Raw genomic sequence first — 25,325 nt, 5'->3', positions numbered from 1 at the left:
AAAGCAGACCACAACAGGCAGCCATTAGGTGACTCACTGTAAAGTAGACCACAACAGACAGCCATTAGGTGACTCACTGTAAAGCAGACCACAACAGACAGCCATTCGGTGACTCACTGTAAAGCAGACCACAACAGACAGCCATTAGGTGACTCACTGTAAAGCAGACCACAACAGACAGCCATTCGGTGACTCACTGTAAAGCAGACCACAACAGGCAGGCAGACCATAAACCTAGTGTTGATAATCAAACACTCAGGGCTCGAATCAATCAGATCCGCTTTCAGCCAACATCCTCACAGTGGTTGTTTTGGGTGGTATCGGAGGTGAACTGCATTAGAGCTGTTCAATCCACAAGTGGCTCCCAGCATTATACCTGAAGAGGACCTTGCCATTCGTTGCACAGTCACAATAACAGAATCCAGACTTTTTTTTCCCACAGTAAATTGTGAGGTAAACCACAGCTCCATTAAGGTTGATAGAAATCCTCATTATTTTTTGTTGAATGATGTTTTTTTAAATTTGAGCATGATTTATGTTTATATACTCTACACTTTCTCCTTCTGAGCTTCGTGACAATGATCAAGAACAGCCTGCTCGCCGGTTTGACAGCTCATACGCAGTTCCACCGTGTCACGTCCTGACCTTAGGTCCTTTTTTATGTCTCTATTTTAGTTTGGTCAGGGCGTGAGTTGGGGTGGGCATTCTATGTGTTGTTCTATGTTTTTGTATTTCTATGTTTTGGCCTGGTATGGCTCCCAATCAGAGGCAGCTGTCGATCGTTGTCTCTGATTGAGAACCATACTTAGGCAGCCTGTTTTCCCACTATGATTTGTGGATAGTTATTTTCTGTTTAGTGTTTTTGTTGCATCTTTACAGAACTGTTCGTTTGTCGGTTTTGTTGTTTTTGTTCCAGTATTCATCTTTATTAAAATGATTATGAATACGTACCACGCTGCTCTTTGGTCCTCTTCTCCTGACGACAATCGTTACACACCTCCAACACCACGAACACAACAGCTACGCTGGTGTCTGCATATCGCCCGGGTAACGCTTGCTCTGATTGAATCTGGGTCAAAGTGGCATTAGTTTCCTGTCAGAGCTGGGAGAATAAGGACAAAGAGATGTGTCTCTTGACACCTTGAGGTGATTTATCGTCTACAATAAATATCCATATGAACTGGCCTGGAATACACACCAAATGATGTTATGTTGCCCCTCACTGAATCAGACTGCAGATGAGTCATATGACCGGTAATGTTATGTTGCCCCTCAGTGAATCAGACTACAGATGAGTCATATGACCGGTAATGTTATGTTGTCCCTCACTGAATCAGACTGCAGATGAGTCATATGACCGGTAATGTTATGTTGCCCCTCACTGAATCAGTAAAACACATATTCCCATAGAATGGTATGAAGATACAGTTGAAGTCGGAAGTTTACATACACCTTAGCCAAATACATTTAAATTCAGGATTTCACAATTCCCTGTCTTAGGTCAGTTAGGATCACCACTTTATTTTAAGAAGGTGAAATGTCAGAATAATAGTAGAGAGAATGATTTATTTCAGCTTTTATTTCTTTCATCACATTCCCAGTGGGTCAGAAGTTTACATACACTCAATTAGTATTTGGTGGCATTGCCTTTAAATTGTTTAACTTGGGTCAAACGTTTCGGGTAGCTTTCCACAAGCTTCCCACAATAAGTTGGGTGAATTTTGGCCCATTCCTCCTGACAGAGCTGGTGTAACTGAGTCAGGTTTGTAGGCCTCCTTGCTCACACATGCTTTTTCAGTTCTGCCCACATATTTTCTATAGGATGGAGGTCAGGGCTTTGTGATGGCCACTCCAATACCTTGACTTTGTTGTCCTTAAGCCATTTTGCCACAACTTTGGAAGTATGCTTGGGGTCATTGTCCATTTGGAAGACCCATTTGCGACCAAGCTTTAACTTCCTGACTGATGTCTTGAGATGTTGCTTCAATATATCCACATAATTTTCCTGCCTCGTGATGCCATCTTTTTGTGAAGTGCACCAGTCCCTCCTGCAGCAAAGCACCCCCACAACATGATGCTGCCACCCTCGTGCTTCACGGTTGGGATGGTTTTCTTCGGCTCGCAAGCCTCCCCCTTTTCCTCCAAACATAACAACGGTCATTATGGCCAAACAGTTCTATTTTTGTTTCATCAGACCAGAGGACATTTCTCCAAAAAGTACTATCTTTGTAGTTGCAAACCGTAGTCTGGCTTTTTTATGGCAGTTTTGGAGCAGTGGCTTCTTCCTTGCTGAGCGGCCTTTCAGGTTATGTCGATATAGGACTCATTTTACTGTGAATATAGATACTTTTGTACCTGTTTCCTCCAGCATCTTCACAAGGTACTTTGCTATTGTTCTGGGATTGATTTGTACTTTTCGCAAAACTGTCAAAATATTGTCTGTGAGTATAACAGAACTGATATTGCAGGTGAAAACCTGAGGAAAATCCAACCAGGAAGTGCCTAAGAGAGAAACAAATCTCCCTGTTCCATTGCATGTCTATCCTCCATTTAAAGGGATATCAACCAGATTCATTTTCCTTTGGCTTCCACATGGTGTGAACAGTCTTTAGACATAGTTTCAGGCTTTTATTTAGAAAAATGAGCAAGAACGAAAACATCACGTCATTGTATGGCTGGGTGCCAGCAGCGTTTTGCATGCGCCAACAGAGTGGAGCAGACATTTACTCTCTCTCTCTCCTAATGAAGAAGCTACAGTCCGGTTGAAATATAATCGATTATATATTGTAAAAACAACCTGAGGATTGATTATAAAAAAACGTTTGATATGTTTCTACGAACTTTACGGATACTATTTGGAATTTTCGTCTGCCCCGTCGTGACCTCTCGAGCCTGTGGATTTCTGAACATAACGCGCCAACCAAATGGAGGTATTTTGGATATAAAATAATCTTTATGAAACAAAAGCCACATTTATTGTGTAACTGGGAGTCTCGTGAGTGCAAACATTTGAAGATCATCAAAGGTAAGCGATTCATTTTATTGCTTTTCTGACATTCGTGACCAATCTACTTTACTGCTAGCTGTTTGTAATGTTTTGTCTGCTGAGAGAGATGTCCTTACATAAACGCTTGGTATGCTTTCGCCGAAAAGCTTTTTTGACATCTGACACGCCAGGTGGATTAACAACAAGCTAAGCTGTGTTTTGCTATATTGCACTTGTGATTTAATGAAAAATTAAATTACTAAAAATATTTAATTGAATTTGGCGCTCTGCAATTCAGGGGATGTTGACGAAAATGATCCCGCTAAAGGGATGGGTGCATCAAGCACTTTTTAGCAATTGTTGTAAAAAGTAGATGACCTAACCGACTTGCCAAAACTATAGTTTGTCAACAAGAAATTTGTGGAGTGGTTGAAAAAACGAGTTTTAATGACTCCAACCTAAGTGTATGTAAACTTCCCACTTCAACTGTATGTCTAATATCTAATCCTGACATGAACTTTTATCTGCAGTAAGTGTATGGCCTGAATACCGGAGCTGGAGCACACAGACTGAGTGGAGGCCCCACGGATCTGTCAGTGTCCCTGCCCTGGGGCATTGGGATATTTTATTTTTAGACCAGAGGAAAGAGTGCCTCCTACTGGCCCTCCAACACCACTTCCAGCAGCATCTGGTCTCCCATCCAGGGACTGACCAGGACCAACCCTGCTTAGCTTCAGAAGCAAGCCAGCAGTGGTATGCAGGGTGGTATGCTGCTGACTTCAAAATATCTTTGTCATTGATGTTCCAAAATCGGTGAGTACCTTTCTGAAAACAAGCAGAACAGTAAGATCATGAAGAGTGTTAAAGGTTTGTGGTTTGAAAGTAACAAAACATCGAGCGATGCCTGGCCTGCTGCAAACCTCTACAGTTGCATTAGTTGTCCATGTAATCATCAGGCTTTTAACAGTGTACATGTAGGTCTACGGTAACCCTATAGGTGGGGTAACATAGTGTTGTTGCTTGCACTGGAGACACAGGTTAGTTAGCCTTGGGTTAGATTTACTCATGTAGTGGTAATAGTAGACATTGGTGTCTGACAACTCTGTCAACAAACAGCACCCAACCTGCTTTTCTGAAGGCCTTCTCTCTCTCTCTGTCCTATTTCCACACTGATAGTATTCTCTACCTGTCCCTTCAACCACTGAATGGGAGCCATTTTCTCTGTAGATGAAAAGCCTTCTGGGAAGAAGAGGCTGAGAGAGAAGAGAGGGAGAAGAGATCAGAGAGAACAACTGCATGATCAAAATAAAGGCTTGACATTTCATCGTTTCGGGTTTCAGTGTTTTCAAGTGTCTCTCTGCTATTAGAACTGGGCTGGTCGTGAACCGCAGCGCTGCATTGGTGTCACAGCCGGGGCTGGTGTCTGTGTGGTCTCCTGGTGTCTGTGTGGTCTCCTGGTGTCTGTGTGGTCTCCTGGTGTCTGTGTGGTCTCCTGGTGTCTGTGTGGTCTCCTGGTGTCTGTGGTCTCCTGGCGTCTGTGTGGTCTCCTGGCGTCTGTGTGGTCTCCTGGCGTCTGTGTGGTCTCCTGGCGTCTGTGTGGTCTCCTGGCGTCTGTGTGGTCTCCTGGCGTCTGTGTGGTCTCCTGGCGCCTGTGTGGTCTCCTGGCGCCTGTGTGGTCTCCTGGTGTCTGTGTGGTCTCCTGGTGTCTGTGTGGTCTCCTGGTGTCTGTGTGGTCTCCTGGTGTCTGTGGTCTCCTGGTGTCTGTGTGGTCTCCTGGTGCCTGTGTGGTCTCCTGGTGCCTGTATGGTCTCCTGGTGTCTGTGTGGTCTCCTGGTGTCTATGTGGTCTCCTGGTGTCTATGTGGTCTCCTGGTGTCTGTGTGGTCTCCTGGTGTCTGTGTGGTCTCCTGGTGTCTGTGTGGTCTCCTGGTGTCTGTGTGGTCTCCTGGTGTCTGTACGGTCTCCTGGTGTCTGTGTGGTCTCCTGTGTGGTCTCCTGGTGTCTATGTGGTCTCCTGGTGTCTGTGTGGTCTCCTGGTGTCTGTGTGGTCTCCTGGTGTGCCAAGAACAGATGGCTTGGCCGTCTTCTGTCAAAGCAATGGAATAATATACTGGACAGTGAAAAAGATAGGAGGCTGATTTACTGTATTCTCCTGAGTGTTAGAGATATGACTCTTCCTCTTTAAGACTAACAGTAATGCCATGTATGGGGGGGGGGGGTATTTTTCCTGAGAGTTGCTACGGGATACGCCGGTCCAGATCATTCATTGGACGATGGAAGTAGAGGAAACTAGTGTTCCCGAGCGTGTTGCCTTTCTAAACAAAGGGTTTTACGTCTCAAATTTGCAACCTACTGTAATGCACTACTTTTGACCAGGGGCCCATAGAGATCGGGTCAAATGTAGTGCACTACAAAGAGAATAGGGTGCCATTTGGGACACCTCCAAGGTTTAGGCTGTGATTGCCTCTCTTAATAACCAAAACAGTTTTTTCATGAATTAGAGACCGACCTACAGGTAACTGCCAACATCAAGTCAACCCTTTGAGTCAATGAGGGATACAAAGTATATTTGAAATCAGGTTCTTCCACACAGGTGTGACTCCAGAGTTTATGAAGTCATTTTACATCCCATCATGCATAGGGGTCATGTATAAAAATGCCCAGTAAGCCTGTTATTTGGACTAGCATGGGTAGAAGAAGAGATCTCAGAGGAGAGTCGGGGGGTTTAAAGGGTGTCTGCTGTACTACATTATCAGGAGCCCAAGTCCTTATTATCAGGAGCCCAAGTCCTTATTATCAGGAGCCCAAGTCCTTATTATCAGGAGCCCAAGTCCTTATTATCAGGAGCCCAAGTCCTTATTATCAGGAGCCCAAGTCCTTATTATCAGGAGCCCAAGTCCTTATTATCAGGAGCCCAAGTCCTTATTATCAGGAGCCCAAGTCCTTATTATCAGGAGCCCAAGTCCTTTCACCTGAATGGCCTCTACAGGGTCAAATGGATTAAGATAGGTGGCACAGAGAAAATATTGATCTGCCTTAAAACCTCTTGTTTTGGCACTTTTAACTTAACTCACTGGGGTTAAATGGATTTAGAGAGCTAGGTGTGACACAGAGACATGTATCTCCATCTAGCCTCTTCGCTTGGATCAGACATTTTGTCTTCGTTTCTCTTCCCAATTCCAGTTTTCAATTTTGCCAGCTTGTCTCGCATCTCTCAAAATTAGAAATTATCATGGCAAGTAGGTCTGTGGTGGGGGCTATTTCTGTGGACATGGCTGACCCATCATTCTGACCTATCATTCTGACCATCATAGTGACCCATCATAGTGACCCATCACTCTGACCCATCATAGTGACCCATTATTCTGACCCATCATAGTGACCCATCATAGTGACCCATCATAGTGACCCATCACACTGACCCATCACACTGAACCATCACACTGACCCATCACTCTGATCCATCACTCTGACCCATCACTCTGACCTATCATTCTGACCCATCATAGTGACCATCATAGTGACCCATCACACTGACCCATCACACTGACCCATCACACTGACCCATCACTCTGACCCATCACTCTGACCCATCACTCTGACCTATCATTCTGACCCATCATAGTGACCCATCATTCTGACCCATCATAGTGACCCATCACACTGACCCATCACACTGACCCATCATAGTGACCATCATTCTGACCCATCATAGTGACCCATCATTCTGACCTATCATACTGACCCATCATTCTGACCCATCATACTGACCTATCATTCTGACCTATCATTCTGACCATCATACTGACCCATCATACTGACCCATCATACTGACCCATCATACTGACCCATCATAGTGACCCATCATAGTGACCCATCATAGTGACCCATCATTCTGACCCATCATAGTGACCCATCATAGTGACCCATCACAGTGACCCATCACACTGACCCATCACACTGACCCATCACACTGACCCATCACTCTGACCCATCACTCTGACCCATCACTCTGACCCATCACACTGACCCATCACTCTGACCCATCACTCTGACCCATCACTCTGACCCATCACTCTGACCCATCACACTGACCCATCACACTGACCCATCACACTGACGCATCATTCTGACCCATCACACTGACCCATCACACTGACCCATCACACTGACCCATCACACTGACCCATCATACTGACCTACAGTATCATACTTTATCCTCCCCTGATGTTGGGTCAGACCGTCCTGATACCAGTCTGACACCACTAGACTCCCTGTCACCAGTCTGACACCACTAGACTCCCTGTCACCACTCTGACACCGCTAGACTCCCTGTCACCAGTCTGACACCACTAGACTCCCTGTCACCACTCTGACACCGCTAGACTCCCTGTCACCACTCTGACACCGCTAGATTCCCTGTCACCACTCTGACACCGCTAGACTCCCTGTCACCACTCTGACACCGCTAGACTCCCTGTCACCACTGACACCGCTAGACTCCCTGTCACCACTCTGACACCGCTAGACTCCCTGTCACCAGTCTGACACCACTAGACTCCCTGTCACCACTCTGACACCGCTAGATTCCCTGTCACCACTCTGACACCACTAGACTCCCTGTCACCACTAGACTCCCTGTCACCACTCTGACACCACTAGACTCCCTGTCACCACTCTGACACCGCTAGATTCCCTGTCACCACTCTGACACCACTAGACTCCCTGTCACCACTCTGACACCACTAGACTCCCTGTCACCACTAGACTCCCTGTCACCACTCTGACACCACTAGACTCCCTGTCACCACTCTGACACCGCTAGACTCCCTATCACCACTCTGACACCGCTAGACTCCCTGTCACCACTCTGACACCACTAGACTCCCTGTCACCACTCTGACACCGCTAGACTCCGTCTGGAGCAGATGTACGCTTTTGTGCCAATTTTTGTCAGATGTTTTCCTTCCTAATATCAGAGCTCTAACAGTGTCAGTGAAAGGCTTCTTTATTATAAAAGTATACTGTATATACAAAAGTATGTGGACACCCCTTCAATTTAGTGGATTTGGCTATTTCAGTCACACCCGTTGCATAAAATCGAGGACACCGCCATGCAATCTCCATAGACCAACGTCAGCAGTAGAATGGCCTTACTGAAGAGCTCAGTGACTTTCAACGTGGCACCGTCATAGGATGCCACCTTTCCATCAAGTCAGTTCGTTAAAGTTCTGCCCTGCTAGAGCTGCCCCGGGTCAACTGTAAGTGCTGTTATTGTGAAGTGGAAACGTCTAGGAGCAACAACGGCTCAGCCGGGAAGTGGTAGGCCACATAAACTCACAGGACAGGACCGCCGAGTGCTGAAGCATGTAGAGTGTTAAATTCATCTGTCCTCGGTTGCAACACTCACTACCGAGTTCCAAATGCCTCTGGAAGCAACGTCAGCACAAGAGCTGTTATTTGTCGGGAGCTTCATGAAATGGGTTTCCATGGCCGAGCAGCCGCACACCAACCTAAGATCACCATGCGCAATGCAAACCGTCTGCTGGAATGGTGTTTTAGCAGCAATGTTCCAACATCTAGTGGAAAGCCTTCCCAGAAGAGTGGAGGCTGTTATAGCAGCAATGTTCCAACATCTAGTGGAAAGCCTTCCCAGAAGAGTGGAGGCTGTTATAGCAGCAATGTTCCAACATCTAGTGGAAAGCCTTCCCAGAAGAGTGGAGGCTGTTATAGCAGCAATGTTCCAACATCTAGTGGAAAGCCTTCCCAGAAGAGTGGAGGCTGTTATAGCAGCAATGTCCCAACATCTAGTGGAAAGCCTTCCCAGAAGAGTGGAGGCTGTTATAGCAGCAATGTTCCAACATCTAGTGGAAAGCCTTCCCAGAAGAGTGGAGGCTGTTATAGCAGCAATGTTCCAACATCTAGTGGAAAGCCTTCCCAGAAGAGTGGAGGCTGTTATAGCAGCAATGTTCCAACATCTAGTGGAAAGCCTTCCCAGAAGAGTGGACGCAGTTATAGCAGCAATGTTCCAACATCTAGTGGAAAGCCTTCCCAGAAGAGTGGAGGCTGTTATAGCAGCAATGTTCCAACATCTAGTGGAAAGCCTTCCCAGAAGAGTGGAGGCTGTTATAGCAGCAATGTCCCAACATCTAGTGGAAAGCCTTCCCAGAAGAGTGGAGGCTGTTATAGCAGCAATGTTCCAACATCTAGTGGAAAGCCTTCCCAGAAGAGTGGAGGCTGTTATAGCAGCAATGTTCCTACATCTAGTGGAAAGCCTTCCCAGAAGAGTGGAGGCTGTTATAGCAGCAATGTTCCAACATCTAGTGGAAAGCCTTCCCAGAAGAGTGGAGGCTGTTATAGCAGCAATGTTCCAACATCTAGTGGAAAGCCTTCCCAGAAGAGTGGAGGCTGTTATAGCAGCAATGTTCCAACATCTAGTGGAAAGCCTTCCCAGAAGAGTGGAGGCTGTTATAGCAGCAATGTTCCAACATCTAGTGGAAAGCCTTCCCAGAAGAGTGGAGGCTGTTATAGCAGCAATGTTCCAACATCTAGTGGAAAGCCTTCCTAGAAGAATGGAGGTTGTTATAGCAGTAGAGAGGGGACCAACTCCTTATTAATGCCCCTGATTTTGGAATGAGATTATTGGACGAGCAGGTTTCCACATACTGTTGGTCATGTAGTGTAGGATGGGCTATTTTATAGGTCACTGAGGTCTTGATGTTACTCGGGTGTTGATGGTCTGTGTTGCTATGAGGGAACACATTCATATAGGTCATTATAGAACCTACTGAATTGAGTCTCTTCAATGAGGAGAATAAAGAGGGTGGGAGGGAGGGACAAACACAAACACTACCTCCCCTCTCCATGAAAAACAAGAGTGCTTCTCATTTCTAAAAGCATGCCTCTGATGTCCGTGTCTCACTCACTTCAACCACTGTGTTCGTCATAGTGACGTTGTGATCGAGCTGCTCCTCTCCCTCTCTCTCTCTCTCTCTCTTGGTTCAGAACAGCGCGTGCCTCAGAACCCTGAGATAAACGGCTGTACGGCAGCGCCGGTACCGGGACGCCGCTCCAACAGATCAACACTTGAACAGAGCGACAGAGTGGAAACGGTCAAACGACTATGGATGCGTCCTGCTCGATACAAAAAACAAAAAAACATTTTTCAAAGGAATTATTGTTATTTTTTCTTTGAAGTGTAAACTTTAACAACCACTTTTTAAATCGTAACGGAATCAAACCGCCATAATGAATGATATTAAACTTGCGGTTTTGGGAGGCGAAGGAGTCGGGAAATCAGGTAAGACACATGTTTTACCTGTCATGTAAAAAACATTTTGTTCGGTTGGTTTGGCTTATTGTTTGTCCAAATGTGTACATTGTTCGTAGGCTATTGAGTTTAACTATCGTATTCCTTCCTCAGCTCTCATCGTTCGATTCCTGACGAGGCGATTTATCGGCGAATATGCCTCATCATCAGGTAAGGTCTCTAACCTACTTAGTTTGCTACAATAGACTTGTGTAACATGAATACAACTTCATGCTAATTATTATGAAACAATCTGTAAAAAAAAATGTTTAAAAATAATTTGCAAAAGTTCTGTTTTCCAATTGATCTTTGATCCATTGTCATTGCTTTTACGTATCATTACGCACGTCCAGTTCTGACATAATTGTTCGATTTCCTGACGTTACCAAGTGAACACATTGTCCTTCATCAGATGGTAGATGATTGGCTACAGCTAGACTACTTCCATCAGAAGTATTGTTCAGTTGTATTGTAGGATACATGCTGTATTGAAGGCTGTATTGAAGGCTACATGTTGTATTGAAGGCTACATGTTGTATTGAAGGCTACATGTTGTATTGAAGGCTACATGTTGTATTGAAGGCTACATGTTGTATTGAAGGCTGCTTGTTGTATTGAAGGCTGCTTGTTGTATTGAAGGCTACATGTTGTATTGAAGGCTACATGTTGTATTGAAGGCTACATGTTGTATTGAAGGCTGCTTGTTGTATTGAAGGCTACATGTTGTATTGAAGGCTACATGTTGTATTGAAGGCTGCTTGTTGTATTGAAGGCTACATGTTGTATTGAAGGCTGCTTGTTGTATTGAAGGCTACATGTTGTATTGAAGGCTACATGTTGTATTGAAGGCTGCTTGTTGTATTGAAGGCTACATGTTGTATTGAAGGCTACATGTTGTATTGAAGGCTGCTTGTTGTATTGAAGGCTACATGTTGTATTGAAGGCTACATGTTGTATTGAAGGCTGCATGCTGTATTGAAGGCTACATGCTGTATTGAAGGCTACATGCTGTATTGAAGGCTACATGTTGTATTGAAGGCTACATGTTGTATTGAAGGCTACATGTTGTATTGAAGGCTACATGTTGTATTGAAGGCTACATGTTGTATTGAAGGCTACATGTTGTATTGAAGGCTACATGCTGTATTGAAGGCTGCAAGCTGTATTGAAGGCTACATGCTGTATTGTCGGCTACATGCTGTATTGTCGGCTACATGCTGTATTGTCGGCTACATGCTGTATGTTGTGTTGTCGGCTACGTGCTGTGTTGTCGGCTACGTGCTGTGTTGTCGGCTACGTGCTGTGTTGTCGGCTACGTGCTGTGTTGTCAGCTACGTGCTGTGTTGTCGGCTACGAGTTGTGTTGTGTGCTACGTGCTGTGTTGTCGGCTACATGCTGTGTTGTCGGCTACGTGCTGTATTGTCGGCTACATGCTGTATGTTGTGTTGTGTGCTACGTGCTGTATTGTCTGCTACATGCTGTATGTTGTGTTGTAGGCTACGTGCTGTGTTGTCGGCTACGTGCTGTGTTGTAGGCTACGTGCTGTGTTGTCGGCTACGTGCTGTGTTGTAGGCTACGTGCTGTGTTGTAGGCTACGTGCTGTGTTGTCGGATACGTGCAGTGTTGTCGGCTACATGCTGTGTTGTCGGCTACGTGCTGTGTTGTAGGCTACATGCTGTGTTGTCGGCTCCTGTTGTATTGTCGGCTACATGCTGTGTTGTCGGCTACATGTTGTGTTGTCGGCTACCTGCTGTGTTGTCGGCTACATGCTGTATTGTCGGCTACATGCTGTGTTGTCGGCTACATGCTGTGTTGTCGGCTCCTGTTGTATTGTAGGCTACGTGCTGTATGTTGTGTTGTAGGCTATATGCTGTGTTGTTGGCTACATGCTGTGTTGTCGGCTACATGTTGTGTTGTAGGCTACCTGCTGTGTTGTAGGCTACCTGCTGTGTTGTCGGCTACCTGCTGTATTGTCGGCTACATGCTGTGTTGTCGGCTACATGCTGTGTTGTCGGCTACATGCTGTATTGTCGGCTACATGCTGTATTGTCGGCTACATGCTGTGTTGTCGGCTACGTGCTGTGTTGTCGGCTACGTGCTGTATATTGTATTGTCGGCTACGTGCTGTATATTGTATTGTCGGCTACATGCTGTGTTGTCGGCTACGTGCTGTGTTGTCGGCTACGTGCTGTGTTGTCGGCTACGTGCTGTATATTGTATTGTTGGCTACATGCTGTGTTGTCGGCTACGTGCTGTGTTGTCGGCTACGTGCTGTGTTGTCGGCTACGTGCTGTGTTGTCGGCTACGTGCTGTGTTGTCGGCTACGAGTTGTGTTGTGTGCTACGTGCTGTGTTGTCGGCTACATGCTGTGTTGTCGGCTACGTGCTGTATTGTCGGCTACATGCTGTATGTTGTGTTGTGTGCTACGTGCTGTATTGTCTGCTACATGCTGTATGTTGTGTTGTAGGCTACGTGCTGTGTTGTCGGCTACGTGCTGTGTTGTAGGCTACGTGCTGTGTTGTCGGCTACGTGCTGTGTTGTAGGCTACGTGCTGTGTTGTAGGCTACGTGCTGTGTTGTCGGATACGTGCAGTGTTGTCGGCTACATGCTGTGTTGTCGGCTACGTGCTGTGTTGTAGGCTACATGCTGTGTTGTCGGCTCCTGTTGTATTGTCGGCTACATGCTGTGTTGTCGGCTACATGTTGTGTTGTCGGCTACCTGCTGTGTTGTCGGCTACATGCTGTATTGTCGGCTACATGCTGTGTTGTCGGCTACATGCTGTGTTGTCGGCTCCTGTTGTATTGTAGGCTACGTGCTGTATGTTGTGTTGTAGGCTATATGCTGTGTTGTTGGCTACATGCTGTGTTGTCGGCTACATGTTGTGTTGTAGGCTACCTGCTGTGTTGTAGGCTACCTGCTGTGTTGTCGGCTACCTGCTGTGTTGTCGGCTACATGCTGTGTTGTCGGCTACATGCTGTGTTGTCGGCTACATGCTGTATTGTCGGCTACATGCTGTATTGTCGGCTACATGCTGTGTTGTCGGCTACGTGCTGTGTTGTCGGCTACGTGCTGTATATTGTATTGTCGGCTACATGCTGTGTTGTCGGCTACGTGCTGTGTTGTCGGCTACGTGCTGTGTTGTCGGCTACGTGCTGTATATTGTATTGTCGGCTACATGCTGTGTTGTCGGCTACGTGCTGTGTTGTCGGCTACGTGCTGTGTTGTCGGCTACGTGCTGTGTTGTCGGCTACGTGCTGTGTTGTCGGCTACCTGCTGTCTTGTCGGCTACCTGCTGTGTTGTCGGCTACCTGTTGTGTTGTCGGCTACATGCTGTGTTGTCGGCTACCTGCTGTGTTGTCGGCTACATGCTGTGTTGTCGGCTACATGCTGTGTTGTCGGCTACATGCTGTGTTGTCGGCTACATGCTGTATTGTCGGCTACATGCTGTGTTGTCCGCTACATGCTGTGTTGTCGGCTACATGCTGTGTTGTCGGCTACCTGCTGTGTTGTCGGCTACATGCTGTATTGTCGGCTACCTGCTGTGTTGTCGGCTACATGTTGTGTTGTCGGCTACATGCTGTATTGTCGGCTACATGCTGTGTTGTAGGCTACCTGCTGTGTTGTCGGCTACATGCTGTATTGTCGGCTACGTGCTGTGTTGTCGGCTACATGCTGTGTTGTCGGCTACATGCTGTGTTGTCGGCTACGTGCTGTGTTGTCGGCTACATGTTGTGTTGTCGGCTACATGCTGTGTTGTCGGCTACATGCTGTATTGTCGGCTACGTGCTGTGTTGTCGGCTACATGCTGTGTTGTCGGCTACATGCTGTGTTGTCGGCTACATGCTGTGTTGTCGGCTACATGCTGTGTTGTCGGCTACATGCTGTATTGTCGGCTACGTGCTGTGTTGTCGGCTACGTGCTGTGTTGTCGGCTACGTGCTGTGTTGTCGGCTACGTGCTGTGTTGTCGGCTACGTGCTGTGTTGTCGGCTACGTGCTGTGTTGTCGGCTACATGCTGTGTTGTCGGCTACGTGTTGTGTTGTCGGCTACGTGTTGTGTTGTCGGCTACCTGCTGTGTTGTCGGCTACGTGCTGTGTTGTCGGCTACGTGCTGTGTTGTCGGCTACATGCTGTGTTGTCGGCTACGTGCTGTGTTGTCGGCTACGTGCTGTGTTGTTGATGTTGGATCATTTGTATGAAATATTTTAGACTACAGTGATTCAAAATTAAAGTATCTAGTCAATATTGGTATTAGTCTGTGTGTTGTCATTATTTAGTATTGATCATATTTCTATGGATCCAAAGGTTGAATAACACTCCTTCGGGCAGTAGGTTAGATAGTGACTGTTGTGGAAACTGGACTTTACCGTAGTTTCATGTTATCTAATTATTGTCATTTTCTCTCCTCTCTTTCACTCCCCCATCTCTGTCTCTGTCTCTCTCTTTCTGTCTCTCTCCCTCTCTCTCTCTCTCTCTGTCTCTCTCTCTCTTTCTCTCTCTCTCTTTCTCTCTCTCTCTCTCTTTCTGTCTCTCTCTCTTTCTGTCTCTCTCTCTTTGTCTCTCTCTCTCTCTTTGTCTCTCTCTCTCTCTCTCTCTCTTTGTCTCTCTCTCTCTCTCTCTCTGTCTCTCTCTCTCTTTCTCTCTCTCTCTCTCTTTCTCTCTCTCTCGCTCTCTCTTTCTCACTATCCCTCTCTCTCTATCCCCGTCTGTCTCTGTTTCTTTCTCACTCTCCCTCTATCTCTTTCCCTCTTTCTCTCATGCAGAATGCATATACAGGAAGCGTCTGTCTATTGATGGTAGACAGCTGAATCTAGAACTCTATGATCCATGCTCACAGGTGAGTTGAGAGGAGGAGGAGAACCACGTTGTTGACCATCATGTTTTGTATCACAATTCAGTTATCTGAGTGGCCATCCATTGACATGTATGAACAACGATTTATACGCTGAAGAAAAGCAATCTCTCATACCCAATATTCCTCTATCTGAAATGTATGGTACAGGATAATAAATGTATGGTACAGGATAATAAATGTACAGGATAATGTATGGTACAGGATAATAAATGAATGGTATAGGATAATAAATGTATAGGATAATAAATGTATGGTACAGGATAATAAATGTATGGTACAGGATAATGAATGTATGGTATAGGATAATAAATGGATGGTATAGGATAATAAATGTATGGTACAGGATAATACATGTATGGTACAGGATAATACATGTATGGTACAGGATAATACATGTATGGTACAGGATAATACATGTATGGTACAGGATAATACATGTATGGTACAGGATAATACATGTATGGTACAGGATAATACATGTATGGTACAGGATAATACATGTATGGTACAGGATAATAAATGTATGGTACAGGATAATAAATGTATGGTACAGGATAATAAATGTATGGTACAGGATAATAAATGTATGGTACAGGATAATAAATGTATGGTACAGGATAATAAATGTATGGTACAGGATAATAAATGTATGGTACAGGATAATAAATGTATGGTACAGGATAATAAATGTATGGTACAGGATAATGAATGTATGGTACAGGATAATGAATGTATGGTACAGGATAATGAATGTATGGTACAGGATAATGAATGTATGGTACAGGATAATACATGTATGGTATAGGATAATACATGTATGGTATAGGATAATAAATGTATGGTATAGGATAATAAATGTATGGTATAGGATAATAAATGTATGGTATAGGATAATAAATGTATGGTATAGGATAATAAATGTATGGTATAGGATAATAAATGTATGGTATAGGATAATAAATGTATGGTACAGGATAATAAATGTATGGTACAGGATAATACATGTATGGTACAGGATAATACATGTATGGTACAGGATAATAAATGTATGGTACAGGATAATAAATGTATGGTACAGGATAATAAATGTATGGTACAGGATAATAAATGTATGGTACAGGATAATAAATGTATGGTACAGGATAATAAATGTATGGTACAGGATAATAAATGTATGGTACAGGATAATAAATGTATGGTACAGGATAATAAATGTATGGTACAGGATAATAAATGTATGGTACAGGATAATAAATGTATGGTACAGGATAATAAATGTATGGTACAGGATAATACATGTATGGTACAGGATAATACATGTATGGTACAGGATAATACATGTATGGTACAGGATAATACATGTATGGTACAGGATAATAAATGTATGGTACAGGATAATAAATGTATGGTACAGGATAATAAATGTATGGTACAGGATAATAAATGTATGGTACAGGATTATAAATGTATGGTACAGGATTATAAATGTATGGTACAGGATAATAAATGTATGGTACAGGATAATGTATGGTACAGGATAATACATGTATGGTACAGGATAATGTATGGTACAGGATAATGTATGGTACAGGATAATAAATGTATGGTACAGGATAATGTATGGTACAGGATAATGTATGGTACAGGATAATGTATGGTACAGGATAATATAGTCAGTGCAGTGAAAACCCCTGACAGATTAATCAATCTCACTTATTGTGCCCAGCCAAGCATGCAGCAGTCTCCCTCCCTCCCACCCTCCCTCTTTCCCTGTCTCCCTCCCACCCACCCAGTTGGATGGGTGTTTGCAATAACAAAGTGGATATGGCCAGAAGTGGGCGAAGGCAACCTTGGGTTATAATTCAGCAATAAGGCCAGAGGATGTGTGGTATATGGCCAATATGAGCCCACCCTCCCTTCACTGGTGTGTATCAGATTGCTTGGTTATAGCAACATGTCCTTGCTGTTTGTGTTGCTCTGCAGGCCTGTGAGGGGAAGTCGACTCTGACCGACCAGATCCACTGGGCTGATGGCTTCGTAGTGGTCTATGACATCAGTGACCGCTCCTCCTTCATCAAGGCTAAAGCCATAGTACACCTGATCAGAGAGTTAAACCTGGGAGTGGCCAAAAGGTAACCATCCACTCACCTGTCCAGTCCATCTACTCACCTGTCCAGTCCATCTACTCACCTGTCCAGTCCATCCACTCACCTGTTCAGTCCATCCACTCACCTGTTCAGTCCATCCACTCACCTGTACAGTCCGTCCACTCACCTGTCCGTCCAGGCACCTGTCCAGTCCATGCACTCACCTGTCCAGTCCATCCACCCACCACCTGTCCAGTCCATCCACCCACCACCTGTCCAGTCCATCCACTCCCAACCTGTCCAGTCCATCCACTCACGTGTCCAGTCCATCCACTCACGTGTCCAGTCCATCCATTCACCTGTCCAGTCCGTACAGTCCATCCAATCACCTGTACAGTCCGTACAGTCCATCCACTCACCTGTCCAGTCCGTACAGTCCATCCACTCACCTGTCCAGTCCATCCACTCACCTGTCCAGTCCATCCACTTACCTGTCCAGTCCATCCACCCACCTGTCCAGTCCATCCACACACCTGTCCAGTCCATCCACTCACCTGTCCAGTCCATCCACCCCACCTGTCCAGTCCATCCATGCACCTGTCCAGTCCATCCACTCACCTGTCCAGTCCGTACAGTCCATCCACTCACCTGTCCAGTCCATCCACTCCCACCTGTCCAGTCCATCCACTCACGTGTCCAGTCCATCCACCACCTGTCCAGTCCGTACAGTCCATCCACTCACCTGTCCAGTCCATCCACTCACCTGTCCAGTCCATCCACTTACCTGTCCAGTCCATCCACTCACCTGTCCAGTCCATCCACTTACCTGTCCAGTCCATCCACCCCACCTGTCCAGTCCATCCACTCAACTGTCCAGTCCATCCACTCAACTGTCCAGTCCATCCACTTACCTGTCCAGTCCATCCACTTACCTGTCCAGTCCATCGACCCCACCTGTCCAGTCCATCCACACACCTGTCCAGTCCATCCACTCACCTGTCCAGTCCATCCACTTACCTGTCCAGTCCATCCACACCACCTGTCCAGTCCATCCATGCACCTGTCCAGTCCATCCATGCACCTGTCCAGTCCGTACAGTCCATCCACTCACCTGTCCAGTCCATCCACCCCACCTGTCCAGTCCATCCACCCCACCTGTCCAGTCCATCCACACACCTGTCCAGTCCATCCATGCACCTGTCCAGTCCATACAGTCCATCCACTCACCTGTCCTGTCCATCCACTAACCTGTCTAGTCCATCCACTCACCTGTCCAGTCCATCCACCCTACCTGTCCAGTCCATCCACCCCACCTGTCCAGTCCATCCACCCCACCTGTCCAGTCCATCCACACACCTGTCCAGTCCATCCACTCACCTGTCCAGTCCATCCACTCACCTGTCCAGTCCATCCACCCCACCTGTCCAGTCCATCCACACACCTGTCCAGTCCATCCATGCACCTGTCCAGTCCGTACAGTCCATCCACTCCCCTGTCCAGTCCATCCACCCCACCTGTCCAGTCCATCCACCACACCTGTCCAGTCCATCCATGCACCTGTCCAGTCCATCCACCCCACCCGTACAGTCCATCCATCCACCTACCTGTCCAGTCCATCCACCTACCTGTCCAGTCCATCCACCCCCACCTGTCCAGTTCATCCACTCACCTGTCCAGTCCATCTACTCACCTGTCCAGTCCATCCACTCACCTGTCCAGTCCATCCACTCACCTGTCCAGTCCATCCACTCACCTGTCCAGTCCATCCACCCACCTGTCCAGTCCATCCACTCACCTGTCCAGTCCATCCACCTACCTGTCCAGTCCATCCACGCACCTGTCCAGTCCATCCACGCACCTGTCCAGTCCATCCACCCCACCCGTACAGTCCATCCACCCCACCCGTACAGTCCATCCACCCACTCACCTGTCCAGTCCATCCAGCCTACCTGTCCAGTCCATCCACACACCTGTCCAGTCCATCCATGCACCTGTCCAGTCCGTACAGTCCATCCATTCACCTGTCCAGTCCATCCACCCCACCTGTCCAGTCCATCCACCACACCTGTCCAGTCCATCCATGCACCTGTCCAGTCCACCCACCCCACCCGTACAGTCCATCCACTCACCTGTCCAGTCCATCCACCCCCACCTGTCCAGTTCATCTACTCACCTGTCCAGTCCATCCACTCACCTGTCCAGTCCATCCACCACCTGTCCAGTCCATCCACCCACCTGTCCAGTCCATCCACTCACCTGTCCAGTCCATCCACTCACGTGTCCAGTCCATCCACTCACGTGTCCAGTCCATCCACTCACCTGTCCAGTCCGTACAGTCCATCCACTCACCTGTCCAGTCCATCCACTTACCTGTCCAGTCCATCCACTCACCTGTCCAGTCCATCCACTTACCTGTCCAGTCCATCCACCCCACCTGTCCAGTCCATCCACTCAACTGTCCAGTCCATCCACTCACCTGTCCAGTCCATCCACTTACCTGTCCAGTCCATCCACCCCACCTGTCCAGTCCATCCACTTACCTGTCCAGTCCATCCACTTACCTGTCCAGTCCATCGACCCCACCTGTCCAGTCCATCCACACACCTGTCCAGTCCATCCACTCACCTGTCCAGTCCATCCATTTACCTGTCCAGTCCATCCACACCACCAGTCCAGTCCATCCATGCACCTGTCCAGTCCATCCATGCACCTGTCCAGTCCGTACAGTCCATCCACTCACCTGTCCAGTCCATCCACCCCCCACCTGTCCAGTCCATCCACCCCCCACCTGTCCAGTCCATCCACCCCACCTGTCCAGTCCATCCACACACCTGTCCAGTCCATCCATGCACCTGTCCAGTCCATACAGTCCATCCACTCACCTGTCCTGTCCATCCACTAACCTGTCTAGTCCATCCACTCACCTGTCCAGTCCATCCACCCTACCTGTCCAGTCCATCCACCCCACCTGTCCAGTCCATCCACCCCACCTGTCCAGTCCATCCACCCCACCTGTCCAGTCCATCCACACACCTGTCCAGTCCATCCACTCACCTGTCCAGTCCATCCACACACCTGTCTAGTCCATCCATGCACCTGTCCAGTCCATACAGTCCATCCACTCCCCTGTCCAGTCCATCCACCACACCTGTCCAGTCCATCCATGCACCTGTCCAGTCCATCCACCCCACCCGTACAGTCCATCCATCCACCTACCTGTCCAGTCCATCCACCCCCACCTGTCCAGTTCATCCACTCACCTGTCCAGTCCATCTACTCACCTGTCCAGTCCATCCACTCACCTGTCCAGTCCATCCACTCACCTGTCCAGTCCATCCACTCACCTGTCCAGTCCATCCACCCACCTGTCCAGTCCATCCACTCACCTGTCCAGTCCATCCACCTACCTGTCCAGTCCATCCACGCACCTGTCCAGTCCATCCATGCACCTGTCCAGTCCATCCACCCCACCCGTACAGTCCATCCACCCCACCCGTACAGTCCATCCACCCACTCACCTGTCCAGTCCATCCAGCCTACCTGTCCAGTCCATCCACACACCTGTCCAGTCCATCCATGCACCTGTCCAGTCCGTACAGTCCATCCATTTACCTGTCCAGTCCATCCACCCCACCTGTCCAGTCCATCCATGCACCTGTCCAGTCCACCCACCCCACCCGTACAGTCCATCCACTCACCTGTCCAGTCCATCCACCCCCACCTGTCCAGTTCATCTACTCACCTGTCCAGTCCATCCACTCACCTGTCCAGTCCATCCACCACCTGTCCAGTCCATCCACTCACCTGTCCAGTCCATCCACTCACCTGTTCAGTCCATCCACTCACCTGTTCAGTCCATCCACTCACCTGTCCAGTCCATCCACTCACCTGTCCAGTCCATCCACTCACCTGTCCAGTCCATCCACTCACCTGTCCAGTCCATCCACCCACCTGTCCAGTCCATCCACCCACCTGTCCAGTCCATCTACTCACCTGTCCAGTCCATCTACTCACCTGTCCAGTCCATCTACTCACCTGTCCAGTCCATCTACTCACCTGTCCAGTCCATCTACTCACCTGTCCAGTCCATCTACTCACCTGTCCAGTCCATCTACCTACCTGTCCAGTCCATCTACTCACCTGTCCAGTCCATCCACCCACCTGTCCAGTCCATCCACTCACCTGTCCAGTCCATCCACTCACCTGTCCAGTCCATAGACTCTTACCTGTCCAGTCTGTCCACACACACCTCACCTACCAAAGGGTAGACTCTCACACTGATATAGACCTTCCATCCACTTGGCGTAGGGGGAGAGTGGAGTCAGTGGGACTGACATTCCATCCTATTATTGTCATTGTGCATCAATAGATTGGACGTCGATTTGGGGTTTAACAGCCCCCCACACTGCCCAACAACTGTTACATCGGTAGTAATCCCATTGATAGATTTTACCACAGAGATTCAACTCTCTGGCTCATGTCCATGTGACAATTATTCAGCACCTTTTTTTAAAAATTCAGAGCCAAGATCTATTGTCTGTATGACCTTCAGTTCTAGCTGGTAGTAATTCCAATACACCACTAACTCATCATTCTGCCCCCAAACCAATCCTCTAGTAAATATCTAGCTGCTATTGAATTCTCCTGTCACTATGATAATTCTATTGCTGTTGAGGCGTCTCATGTCGTCTCTCTATTATGGCTGAACTGATTGTTGGAATGTTTTCACTAGTGGTCTTCTAGGGATGAGGGAACATCTGTCTAATGGTCTTCTGGGTGATGAGGGAACATCTGTCTAATGGGGATGAGGTAACATCTGTCTAGTGGTCTTCTGTGGATGAGGGAACATCTGTCTAGTGGTCTTCTGTGGATGAGGGAACACCTGTCTAATGGGGATGAGGGAACATCTGTCTAATGGTCTTCTGGGGACGAGGGAACATCTGTCTAATGGGGATGAGGGAACATCTGTCTAATGGGGATGAGGTAACATCTGTCTAGTGGTCTTCTAGGGATGAGGGAACATCTGTCTAGTGGTCTTCTAGGGATGAGGGAACATCTGTCTAATGGTCTTCTGGGTGATGAGGGAACATCTGTCTAATGGGGATGAGGTAACATTTGTCTAGTGGTCTTGTGTGGATGAGGGAACATCTGTCTAGTGGTCTTCTGTGGATGAGGGAACATCTGTCTAATGGGGATGAGGGAACATCTGTCTAATGGGGATGATGGAACATCTCACTAATGGGATGAGGGAACATCTGTCTAATGGGATGAGGGAACATCTGTCTAATGGGATGAGGGAACATCTATCTAATGGGATGAGGGAACATCTATCTAATGGGATGAGGGAACATCTGTCTAATGGGGATGAGGGAACATCTGTCTAATGGGGATGAGGGAACATCTGTCTAATGGGGATGAGGGAACATCTGTCTAATGGGGATGAGGGAACATCTGTCTAATGGAGATGAGGGTACATCTGTCTAAGGGGATGAGGGAACATCTGGCTAATGTGGATGAGGGAACATCTGTCTTATGGTCTTCTGGGGATGGGGGAACATCTGTCTAATGGGATGAGGGAACATCTGTCTAATGGTCTTCTGGGGATGAGGGAACATCTGTCTAATGGTCTAATGGGGATGAGGGAACATCTGTCTAATGGTCTTCTGGGGATGAGGGAACATCTGTCTAATGGTCTTCTGGGGATGAGGGAACATCTGTCTAATTGGGATGAGGGAACATCTCACTAATGGGGATGAGGGAACATCTCACTAATGGGATGAGGGAACATCTCTCTAATGGGATGAGGGAGCATCTGTCTAATGGGATGAGGGAACATCTGTCTAATGGGGATGAGGGAACATCTGTCTAATGGGGATGAGGGAACAACAGACCTACAGTTTAGCACTGACACATACAATGACGATACCCTCAACTCTCCATCGAGGTTTTAGTCTCGTAGGTTACATCTGGAAAGGGCACCCTATTCCCTATAAAGAGAGCAATACTTTGGACTGCTTCTTAACCTCATTTTGACATGCCTCTGGTAAGAAATAGTGTCATGTAAAATGGAAGAGGGTGTCATTTTCAGATGTCCCGTAGTCTTTAAACGTCACTACCGTTTACTCAACCTGTCCTCTTGGTTTGTCTTGTCTTACATCCAGGGACTCGTTATGTCCGTCCTCACTGTGTCTCATATATTTTTATTTCCTGCTAATCCTGTCTTCCTCCTCTCTCTCTCTCTCTCTCTCTCTCTCTCTCTCTCTCCCCCCCCCCCCCCCCCCCCTCAGGGATGCTGACACTCTGGTGTTCCTGGTGGGTAACAAGCAGGACCTGTGCCACGTGAGGGAGGTGCGTCGAGAGGAAGGCCAGCGCCTGGCAGCCGAGTCCCAGACACAGTTCTACGAGCTCTCAGCCGCAGAACACTACCAGGAAGTGGTCCTCATGTTCTCGAAGATGGTCCACAACGCCAGCCTTGGGGGCAAGGCCAAGGAGAGGAGACGGAGACCTAGTGGCTCCAAGTCCATGGCCAAACTCATCAATAATGTCTTCGGGAAGCGGAGGAAATCAGTGTGAAAGGGGAGATGGGAAAGGTCAAGTGTTTACCCCAGGCCTAAAGAAGCCTTGTTACTTCGTTACTCCCCTTGGGACTGTTGTTGAATGGTGAAAGGGATTGTGGGAAAATGGTCGATAATGTTGAATGGACCCACCAACAACAACAACATGGGCTTCACCTACTTTACTTGCTGTTGCTATTATTATTGTTGATCATGAAAAGAGTCAATAATAATTAGACCTCCACTCCTCTGGTTGCCAACCACCAAGGGACAGCTCTATATGGTATAAATGGTTCTACACTTAGAACAGAGCTTATTGGACTGATAGGACTGCTGCTGTTTAGACTTTCTGACTCGTGCTTACCAAACTCGCGTGTGTGTGTGTGTGTGTGTGTGTGTGTGTGTGTGTGTGTGTGTGTGTGTGTAAATGACACCACAGGGAGACTCCATTATTAGCTATGTAAAGTAAATTACACCACAGGGAGACTCCATTATTAGCTATGTAGAGTATATGATACCACAGGGAGACTCCATTATTAGCTATGTAGAGTATATGATACCACAGGGAGACTCCATTATTAGCTATGTACTGTAAATGACACCACGGGGAGACTCCATTATTAGCTATGTACTGTAAATGACACCACGGGGAGACTCCATTATTAGCTATGTTGAGTATATGATACCACAGGGAGATTCCATTACTGGCCCTATTGCCTCTACTGCTCAATGCATGCCACAGTGGCAGACACAGTCCATGTTTCATACATCTTTCATTATGACTCAACTGTATCCCAAATAGCACCCTATTCCCTATATATAATGCACTATGTTTGACCGGAGCCCTATGGGCCCTTATCGAAAGTAGTGCACTAAACAGGGAACAGGGTGCCATTTGGGATGCTTCCTGAATACCGCTACTGAAGAGAGCCAGCAGTTTATTGGCATGGAGGTTGTTTTTGGGGGGAAATTCTTTCTGTGGTTACTGTGGTTTCCAGGGAAAGGTAATGTATCATAAAATAATGAATGTCTGTCTGTTTAGTTCCATCTTCCTGTTGTTCATTGTTCCCTGGATTAAAGTCCGAATTATAAACTCATAAAATAATGTAAAACTATAATAAACACTGTAATCAAGTCTAGTTGTGGTTTTATGGAGGTGTGTGTGTGTAAGTAAAGAAATAAAACGACTGTAAAAAGACATTTGAAAATAACAGTAGAGAGGCTATATACAGACACCTGTTAGTCAGGCTGATTGAGGTAGTATGTACATGTAGGTATTTTTAAGGTGACTATGCATATATGATGAACAGAGAGTAGCAGTAGTGTAAAAGAGGGGTTGGCAGGTGGCGGGTGGTGGGACACAATGCAGATAGCTCGGTTAGCCAATTTTTGGGAGCACTGGTTGGTCGGGCCAATGAGGTAGTATGTACATGAATGTATAGTTAAAGTGACTATGCATATATGATAAACAGAGAGTAGCAGCAGCGTAAAAAGAGGGGTTGGAGGGGCACACATTGCAAATAGTCCGGGTAGCCAT

General features: G+C 47.1%; 1 protein-coding gene across 1 annotated transcript; it reads left to right on the top strand.

Annotated features, from left to right (window-relative positions):
* Window positions 1–9,838: 9,838 nt before the first annotated feature.
* Window positions 9,839–24,923, top strand: LOC118936576 (ras-related and estrogen-regulated growth inhibitor-like protein). The gene is made up of 5 exons (XM_036956813.1): window positions 9,839–10,285; window positions 10,409–10,465; window positions 15,056–15,129; window positions 17,131–17,279; window positions 23,522–24,923. Exons 1-5 carry the CDS (start codon window positions 10,234–10,236, stop codon window positions 23,805–23,807), a joined length of 618 nt encoding a protein of 205 aa, XP_036812708.1. The 5' UTR covers window positions 9,839–10,233; the 3' UTR covers window positions 23,808–24,923.
* The last annotated feature ends 402 nt before the right edge of the window (window positions 24,924–25,325 follow it).

This window comes from Oncorhynchus mykiss, chromosome 21 (genome assembly GCF_013265735.2).
Source record: "Oncorhynchus mykiss isolate Arlee chromosome 21, USDA_OmykA_1.1, whole genome shotgun sequence".
Lineage (NCBI taxonomy): Eukaryota > Metazoa > Chordata > Actinopteri > Salmoniformes > Salmonidae > Oncorhynchus > Oncorhynchus mykiss.
This window is presented reverse-complemented; position numbering and strand designations above follow the sequence as displayed.

Excerpts from the sequence above, each read along its gene's own strand:
- LOC118936576 (XM_036956813.1), top strand. The coding sequence starts at position 10,234 with ATGAATGATATTAAACTTGCGGTTTTGGGAGGCGAAGGAGTCGGGAAA. Across the intron at positions 10,286-10,408 it reads CGAAGGAGTCGGGAAATCAG|CTCTCATCGTTCGATTCCTG; the intron begins GTAAGACACATG and ends TTCCTTCCTCAG. Across the intron at positions 15,130-17,130 it reads TCTATGATCCATGCTCACAG|GCCTGTGAGGGGAAGTCGAC; the intron begins GTGAGTTGAGAG and ends GTTGCTCTGCAG.